Source organism: Penaeus monodon, chromosome 4 (genome assembly GCF_015228065.2).
Source record: "Penaeus monodon isolate SGIC_2016 chromosome 4, NSTDA_Pmon_1, whole genome shotgun sequence".
Classification (NCBI taxonomy): Eukaryota; Metazoa; Arthropoda; class Malacostraca; order Decapoda; family Penaeidae; genus Penaeus; species Penaeus monodon.
Window position 1 is genome coordinate 32,729,110 of NC_051389.1, and position 10,000 is coordinate 32,739,109.

Genomic DNA, 10,000 nt, shown 5'->3' on the forward strand with positions numbered 1-10,000 from the left:
TTTTTAAATGCACTTGGTTCTTCCATATATATCATGTGAGTCTCCAAAAGGCTTGTAAATAGATAATCTTGAATGGGGTAAGTGCATTAAATGATTTGCTGGGTGCTTGTATGTACACTTACCAAAAATTATTTACTCTTTCTGATTTAACAATATGATACAACAGCAAAAATGGTGAAAAAAAGTGCTGTAAACTTGACCTGATATTGGTATCCCTGCTTACATTATATTGTTTATGATCTATGTAGGTACTTAAAGTTCTAAATAAATTCCATGGTAATGATGATGATGTCTGACAATTCAAGCAACTGAAAAGGATATATTAAGGTTTTGAATTGTTTAATGTTTTAATATTTCATGTTACTGTCACTGGCTTGGCAAATGCTGGCAAGTCTATATGGTGTGAATGCCACTAGTGCCACTGCAAACTGGCATCCATCTGCAGAGCGCAATTGCTCTTATGCCATAATTGCCCGGTTAATGATGATGTGACAGTTGTGGATATGATCTTGGGGGAGGTTCTGCCCATGACTGCCCAAGCATTCTCAGTGGGATTGAGATCTGGCAAATTGGGTGGATGTGGTACAGCATAATCTTGGGGTGTTGTCAAAACCACACTTTCACAGTGCTGCTCGTGTGGATGGGGCTGTTATCCTGGATGAGGTAAAATGGCCCCACCTCAAGGAACACGATGGCCCTCACCGGTGGTAGAAACACCTCGTCCAGGATTTCCATAGGGATACCCTGTAATTCTGCTGGTCCCAATATCCATCAATTCCCTGACCCTGCTGCTGTGCACCCACCCAAACAGTCTGGCAGTTTCTGACAGTCTGCATACTGCTACATGATGCAAAGTAAACTAAAACTAAAAGGGGTCTGCACGCATTGCAGAAGTTATGGCCTGTTTGAAAAAAATAATGAAAATAAATAACTAAAAAGAAAATAACTCATTCACATAGTAGGCCATGCCCCTTCACAAAACCAGTCAGATGTGAGGGGTGTTGCCACTGATTATCAAATGGTTTTCATTAGCTCATGATATTCTTGCACTTCAATGCAAACTTCCTACGTGCCTTTCATATATCACATTGATTTATAGTTTTGAATGACATATACTTGATATTCTTCCTCTGTTGTGCATCTAGAGCACCCCTTCTGGCAATGTCTTGATAATCCCTCAGAGTAAAGAGCAATTATGACACTACTAATTGTCTGTGAGGTCTCCATTGCTAATTTTGCCATGATATAAGGCCCCATCCATATCAACTCTAAAACACTATTAAAACACATTTTTAAGTTTCATCCATTCCACGCTTTGAAAACAAGTACCACCTTCCTGCATAGCCACACTGATGGTTGCACAAGTGCTTAGTCACCAATCAGTAATGCCCATCTCGCCTGTTTACCTTTTCCTTGATTTTTGGAAATATTCTCTTGTATCTTGTATTGCTGTTAGTGATGTATTAACATTATGATAATTAACCCATTTCTGACGGGTAGTATTCATAGAGGCATCCCATGCCGTTTTTCCTTCGTAATACTACGAAGATATGTTGCATTTCAGTTTTCATTATTTTCTAAAGTCTCTACTTGCCAAACTTCCTGATAAATCGAGACTGAAGGATACTTTTGTTGTTATATAGACTCCATAGTTGATCATTATTCGGTCTATAGTCAGAATAAAATAAGCAGTGTGTGGCATCACGGAGTTGAAATCTTCTTCTTCTTCTTCTTCTTCTTCTTCTTCTTCTTCTTCTTTTTTTTTCATGGTAAAAATGAGAAAGTGTTAAAACCGACTTAATCACACTTTCAGTGGCAGAAAAATAATCTTTTGCCGTGATTGTAACAAAAAAAAACTCATGGCATGTTCATGGATACACCATGGCATGTGCGTACATGCCCCGGCAGATGGTCCCGCCATGCCATGGCATGTGCGTACATGCCACCCGTCGGCAATGGGTTAATGTGTCTGTGATAATGATACCAGCATCAGTATTAAAAGTATTAGTAAAAAAATATATATTTTTGATGTCATATCATTACCAAGAAAATTTTATTAAAAAAAAACAAATAAATATATATATATATATATATATATATATATAGTATATTATAATATATATATATATATATATATATATATTATATATATATATTAATATATATATTATATTTATTTTATTTATTTATTTTTTTAATTTATATATATGTGCTTCTATACCACCATAACAACAATAATACTTGCAAGTGACAGGTGCATTAATGGGAGAGAGGGAAGTGAGAGAGAGAGAGAGTGAGAGAGAGAGGAAGAGGAGAGAGGAGATAGCGAAGAGATGATGAGAGATGAAGAGAAGAGAGAGCGAGAGAGAGAGATTGAGCTGTGCTAGGTGAGAATGAGGGGGGAGATGTTGAAGTGTATAAAAATAGTGATTAATACAATTTGATATTTCCCGCAAAAAAATTTTTGATTTTTAAATTTTTTCCCCGTTAGGTTTTTACTTTTTTTTATTTTTTTTTTCTTTCCCCCCCCTCTGAATTTGGGAAAAATTAAAAAGTTTCCCTTTTTTTGATTTTTTAAAAAGGGGCACCCAATTGTTTTTACCCATCCAAAAAATTATAATATTTTAATTAACCTGATAAGGCTTGTACCGGGGGGAAAGAGGCCCCTTTTTTTACCCTATGGGGAAAAACAATAGAAATTTTTTGTTAAATCTTTCCTCTTTCTTACCCCCACAAAAAATATTTTTTAAAATTTTAAAAAATTTATTTACTTTTAAATATTTCCCGAAAACCCCTTATTTATCAAAAACTAAAGGGGGTTTTGCCTTATTTTTTTTTCCCCTTTTTTTTTTTTTTTTTCTTTTTTTTTATACCCCCCCAAAATAAATTGTAAAAAAAAAAAAATTTAAACAATAAAAAAAATATTGTTTTTCTGAATTTTTTTTTTTTAATTCCCAAAAAGTAGGGTTTTCCCATTTTTTTAACTTTGTAATGAAAAATTAAATTTTAATTTTTTTTAATATATCACAATAGATTTTTTTTTTGGGGGGTTATAAAGTATCTTCATTATTCAAAGGGGGGGGTATCATTGAGATTTTTTGTGTCTTGCATAGCAAGGGGGAGATTTTTTTTTTTTGTAGTGGCATTTAATTGATTTATTTTTGGGTTTTAAATTAAAATACCCTTATGGAATTTTTTTATTTTATTTCATTTTAATTTTAAATTTTTCTTTTTTTTTCTTAAAAAAGGATTTGGAAATTGCTTAAGTTTGTGTTTTTTTTAAAAAAAGTTTAGTTGGGGGAATTTTTTGCATTATTTTTCATTTTTAAAATCTTTGAACGGGAAAAGTCAAAATCAAAATTTTGCATGAAAAAATTTAATTTTAACTTTTTTTTTTTTTTTTTTCAAAGAAAAAACCCCAAAAACACCCCAACACCCGAACAAAACCCAAAAACAAACCAAATTTTGTAATACCCAAATAACCCAAAAAAAACCCGGGCAACCCCCAAAACAGGAAAAAAAAAAAAAAAAAAATTTTTTTAAAAATTTTTTTAAAAAAAAACACCACACACACACCCAACCCCCCCAAAAACCACTATTTCCCCCTTTTTATAATCAAAACCCCCCTTTTTTAAAAAAAACCCAAAAAGTAAATACCAACCCAAAAAACCCCAAAACCAAACCCCCCCCCCACACCCCAACAACAACCACAAACCCCAAACCAACACACACACCCCAACCACCAAAAAACCCCCCCAAAAACCCCCCCCCCAAAACCCCCCCTCACAAATAATTTAAATTTAAAATATTAAATAAATTAATTTTAAAATAAAAACCCCAAAAAAAAATTGGGTTGCAGCATTAAAAAACGGGATTTGGTTTTTTTGATAGGGGGGTGTGGTCTTTAAAAAAGGGGGGGGGGGTTTGGCAAATAACTTCATCCGTATACCGGGGGTTTTTCGCCCAATTTTTGAAAAAATCCAAACTAATAACAAAAAAAATTAATTATTTTAATATTTTTTAATTTAATTAAATTGGAATTCTTAATTTTTGGAGGGGGCTTCGCCAATCGATCTAAGGATTTAAGTGTTTTGTGCAAGGGAGCTTTCCCTGGGGGAAATTAACAAGAAAAGGCCCCAAAACAAAAAATCCTACCCAATGGTTTGTATTGGGGACTCGTGTTCCTTTAAATTTGGGGGGCAAAGCGTTCCTTCCTACAAATTCAAATTATGGAATGGAAAGGGGGAAAAACTTTCCCAAATAGTGTGGATAATGGGCTAAAAGGTCAGACTGTTTTCCTGTGCTATTATCTGATTTGAATTTTGGGGGGCCCTTTTTAATTTACGTGAGGGGAATATATTTAATTTAAAATTTTTTTTAAAAAAAATTTTTTTTATATAATAAAATAATTTTTAAAAGAAAATTTTTTTTATATATATAATATATTAATTTATTTAAAAATATATTATTTATATTTTTATTAATATATATATAATATATTTTTTTGTTTTTTTTTTTTTTTTTTTTTGTTTTTTTTTTGTTGATATATATTTTTGTTTTTTTTTTTTGTTTTTTTTTTTTTTTTTTAAAAAAATATTTAAATTATATTTAATTTTTTTTAAAAAATAAAAATTATTTTAATTTTATAATTATTATATTAAATAATTTTTTAATTTTAAATTTAATTTTATTTAATTAAATTAAAATTTATTTTTAAAAAAAAAAAAAAAAAAATTATTAATATAAAAATTAAAATTTTTTTTTTTTTAAAAAAAAATTTTTAAAATAATAATCAATTAAAAATAACTAAAAAATATTTCTTTAAATAATTATTTTTTAATTTAAATCAAAATATTTAAAAAAACCAAAAAAAATTTACTAATTAACTAAAAAATTTTAAAAAAAATAAAAAACTTTTAAAACTTAAATTTTATTAAAAAATTTTAATTTACTTAAAATCATTTAAAAATTTTAAAAAATTATATTTAAAACCCAAGATTTATAAAAAAACAAAAAAATTAAAATTTAAAAAATTTTAAAATTTTTAATAAAAAAATAAAAAAATTTTTTTTTAAAATTTGGTCCTTTTTAGGGGGTCAAAAATTTTTTTTTGGAAATGGGGGGGGGCCCGGGAAAAAGGGAAGTAGGAAAAAATTTTTTTTCTCTCCCCGATTTTTACCTTAAAAGGACCCCCAAAACCCTTTTCAGGGGGTGCCAAACTTAAAAAATGTTGTAAGCGCAGGGCCCCATTGTTGTTTTTTATATATTAAAATTAAATGAATTTTAAAAAAATAAATTTTTAAAATATTTGGTTGGTGGGGTGGGTTTGGGGGTTTTTTTTTGGTTGGTTTTTTGTTTGTGGTGGGGGGGTTTTGGTGTTTTTTTTTTTGGGGGGTTTTTGTTTGGTTTTTTGGGTTTTTTTATAAACAATTTTGGTGTTTTTATAAATTTTTTTTTTTAAATTTTAAAAAAAATTTTAATTATATATTTTTTTTTTTTTTTTTTTTGTTTTTTTTTTTTTTTAAAAAAATTTTTTTTGTTTTTTTTTTTTTTTTTCTTGTTTTTTGGGTTTTTTTTAGGTTCTGGGGAAAATTGGGTTTTAAAAAATTGGGGTTTTTATAAAAGGGTTTGTTGGGTTTTTTAAAAAAGGAGAAAATTTTTTGGTTTTTTTTTTTTTTTAGAAAAAAAAAAAACAATGTACTTTTTTAAATTTTTTTGAAAGAGAAAAAATGTTTTGGTTTTTTATTTTCCTTTTTTAAAGGGGGTTATAAAAATTTTCAAAATTTTTTTATAAACCCTTTTCAAAATCAAAAATAAAAAAATTATTTTTTTAAAAAAAAAAAAAAAATCAAACTTAAACAATTTTAGTCATCCATTCCACGTTAAAACTATCCGCTGCATTCGGGCTGCCACTTGTTTTACTTTTCCTGATTTTTGAAATATTCTCTGTATCTTGTATTGCTGTTAGTGATGTATTAACATTATGATAATTAACCCATTTCTGACGGGTAGTATTCATAGAGGCATCCCATGCCGTTTCTTCGTAATACTACGAAGATATGTTGCATATTCAGTTTTCATTATTTTCTAAAGTCTCTACTTGCCAAACTTCCTGATAAATCGAGACTGAAGGATACTTTTGTTGTTATATAGATTCCATAGTTGATCATTATTCGGTCTATAGTCGAATAAAATAAGCAGGTGTGTGGCATCACGGAGTTGAAATTTTCTTTTTTTTTTTTTTTTTTTTTCCCCATGGTAAAAATGAGAAAGTGTTAAAACCGACTTAATCACACTTTCAGTGGCAGAAAAATAATCTTTTGCCGTGATTGTAACAAAAAAAAACTCATGGCATGTTCATGGATACACCATGGCATGTGCGTACATGCCCCCGGCAGATGGTCCCGCCATGCCATGGCATGTGCGTACATGCCACCCGTCGGCAATGGGTTAATGTGTCTGTGATAATGATACCAGCATCAGTATTAAAAGTATTAGTAAAAAAATATATATATTTTTGATGTCATATCATTACCAAGAAATTTCATTAAAAAAAAACAAATAAATATATATATATATATATATATATAAAATATATATATATATATATATAATATATATATATATATATTATATTTATTTATTTATTTATTTATTTATTTATATATATGTGCTTCTATACCACCATAACAACAATAATACTTGCAAGTGACAGGTGCATTAATGGAGAGAGAGAGAGAGAGAGAGAGAGATGAGGAGTGAGTGAGGAGGAGGGGAGAGGAGTCAGAAGAGAAGATAGAAAGAGATAGGTGAAATTTTTGTACACTTCCGCTGCACTAAATTATGATTTCTAAATTTTTAAATCTGTTAGCTGTTCTTACTTTTTAAATTCATTTTCTTTATCTCTTCCATCCCTCATGTTAGCATGTTGTATATATCATAATATAGATTACCTAATGTGCTTGCATTATTTCCAAAAAGGGTCACCCAAGGTTGATTGCAGCCTTATCCAAACTCTACTCCAAGCTGATTGGTAGGGAGCTTAACCCACTGAGTGAAGTGCTTGTCACTGCTGGGGCATATGAGGCCCTCTTTGTTACCATTATGGGTAAGTATCAATAGTTATCTATTGTTACGAATATAGACAGGGTCCATCTTATCACTGCTTGTCTGTATCCCCATCCACAAAATAGGCTTGATTTTTAAAGATTCCTGAAGACAAATTTTAGTTCCTAGCTTTCAAGAGCTTGATTTGACACACCAGAAAATGCACGTTCCATTGTCATGTACCAAATACTGAAAGGGTCAGTTGAGAACCAAATTAATTTTTTTTCTCCCTTTTATTTTCTTTTTCTTTTTCTTTTCTCCATGAGCCCCCCCACACACACACATACACACTAAAAAATGAAAATAAAAGAATATAATAGTAATAACAATAATAAAATATATTGTTTTTCTGAACCTTTTTATTTTAATGTGCATCATATAAGTGATTTGTTTAGCCTATTTTTTGAGACTAATAGTAATAGAAATATATTTTACACCTTGTCTTTACATAATATCACAATGAGATATTTTTGTTTTTGGGTCGCTTCAGTAAAGTATCTCTAACAGGTCTAGTGAATCAAGGTGATGAGGTCATCATCATTGAGCCATTCTTTGACTGCTACGTTCCGCAGGTGAAGCTAGCAGGTGGCACGCCAGTGTTTGTACCTCTCCGTCCAGTAAGTGCAGTTTGAATTTGTATTTATCTGGATGTTTATCAATGCAATCAAGATACTTTTTCATTATGGTTATGTATTTGATTATTTGTATCTTCATTTATATATTTTTTCATTTCCTGTTCTTCTTTATCATCTGTAAAAGTACTCTTTGTGATCTGGCAATATTCAGCCATAATGTTATGATGTTTACTTTATAAAGTATATTTGTTTATGTTGGACTATTGTTTAAGCTTGGATTCATTTTGCATCTTTATAAACTACTTTGAAATCAGGTAAAAGCACAAATGCACAATTGTGTTCATGATTCAAATCTTTGCACTAGTTATACATCTGTTTTTCTTTTTCTTTCTTTCTTTCATCAACAGAAGAAGCCAAGTGGGACTATGTCCTCTGCAGATTGGGTGCTGGACCCTGTAGACTAGAAGCAGCCCTTTCAGTGAGAAGACTAAAGCAATTATTGTAAATTCCAAATAATCTCTAGGAAAGGTAAAACCCTGGTCATTGTCACTAGAAACAGTGAGAAAAAAAATTGAGAAATAGTAAACAGGTAAGGAACCAATAGAGAAAACACCACACAAAACAAGACAAAACACAAACTACAAAATAATAAAACATATATTATAATCAAAAAACACATATATATATATAATAACACAATATAGAAAAACACACACAAACACACACACACAACAACACACACACACACACAAAACACACACACACACACAACACACACACAACAACACACACACACACACACACACACACACAAAACACACACACACACAAAACACACACACACAACACACACACACAAACACACACACACAATAACATATATATATATATATATATATATATATATATATATATATATATATTATATATATATATAACACACGCACACACACATGTGGGCTTGCATGCAGTCTTGACAACCATCTGGTAGTCTGGTTCCATTCCCCCTGATCAGTCGAGGGGTGTGGTCTTTGGAAGGGGAAAGGGGATCGTTGGGACTGTAGCAACTACCATGGCATTACACTGCACAGTATACCAGGCAAGGTTTTCGCCCACATTCTTCTGAAACAAATCCATGACTACCACTAAGGCACCAGAGACCAGAACAGTCTAGATTCACTCCTTTCAAGTCCACTTTATCCTAGCACTTTCAGTAATTGTGGAACGCCTTCTTCAATTTGGTCACGGGTTGCTTGCAGCCTACATCGACCTCTTGAAGGCATTTGACTCAGTGAATTGAGAATCGCAATGGGAGCTTCCAAGACATAGGGGAATTCCAACACAGATTATTGGCCCAATAGCAAGCCTATATAACGGTACTGGAAGTGCTGTTTAGTATGGTGGGGACCTGCTGAGCTGCTTCCTAGTTAATTCAGGGGTGAGGCAAGGCTGTGTCCTTGCACTTACACTTTTCAATACCTGTATGGACTGGATAATGGGCAGAGCTACTATCCAAATATGAGCTAATAGCATAATCAACTTATTTGCGATATTTATCCTATTGATCTCTAAACTGTGGTGGCTTTAAAATTTTAGGGAATAATATATATATCTATAATATATATATATAATATATATATATATATATAGATATATATATATTTTTATTATATATATATTTGTATTATATATAATATATATATAGTATTTTATTATTTTATATTAATATAATATATTTACTATATATATATAATATTAATATAATATCATATATTATATATTCAAGAATAATTATATATATATTAATATTTTACTAATACTAAATATCCATATATCTATATTATAATATATATATTAATTACTATATATATAATCTATCTATACTAATATACACTTAAAGATGTACTTAATATATCTGAAATGATAATATTTAATAAATATATATAAATTTTAATATATATATTATATATAGATTAAATCTAACTTATCTATCTCTTATTATTATTATATGTATATATTTTTCAAATATGTGGGAAATATTCGATATACTAGTGAATATAATCATTATATATCAAGATCCCTTCCCTTAAAAGAAACCATCGATATAGTGAATGAACCTACTGCATGTATCAAGCCACTGCATGCAAGCCCACTGTGGTGGTTATGATATAAGGTATATAATATATATTATACATATATAATATCTTGATTATCTAGTATTAGTGGGCAGTCAGTCTACTATATGGAGTGTTCGCGTCCACATACTAAGATTCCAGTGGGGTGTGTGGTGCTATTGTGGCATATTGTGTGTGGAATTC

The 10,000-nt window shown here is 30.2% G+C and overlaps 1 protein-coding gene and 1 long non-coding RNA gene across 2 annotated transcripts in view; one reads left to right on the forward strand and one right to left on the reverse strand.

Annotated features, from left to right (window-relative positions):
* Positions 1–10,000, reverse strand: part of LOC119572532 — a 28,016-nt gene that overhangs the window by 7,957 nt on the left and 10,059 nt on the right. The window contains exons 7-10 of the mRNA XM_037919638.1: positions 9,948–10,000; positions 1,117–1,276; positions 703–859; positions 430–594 (exon numbers count right to left, since the gene is read on the reverse strand). The exon at positions 9,948–10,000 is cut by the window's right edge and continues 144 nt beyond it. Coding sequence (XP_037775566.1) covers positions 430–594; positions 703–859; positions 1,117–1,276; positions 9,948–10,000 — 535 coding nt within the window. The remainder of the gene's footprint in view (positions 1–429; positions 595–702; positions 860–1,116; positions 1,277–9,947) is intronic.
* On the forward strand, positions 6,962–8,163 carry LOC119571709. The gene is made up of 3 exons (XR_005228634.1): positions 6,962–7,108; positions 7,615–7,724; positions 8,090–8,163. It is a non-coding gene; the product is annotated as an uncharacterized LOC119571709 (long non-coding RNA).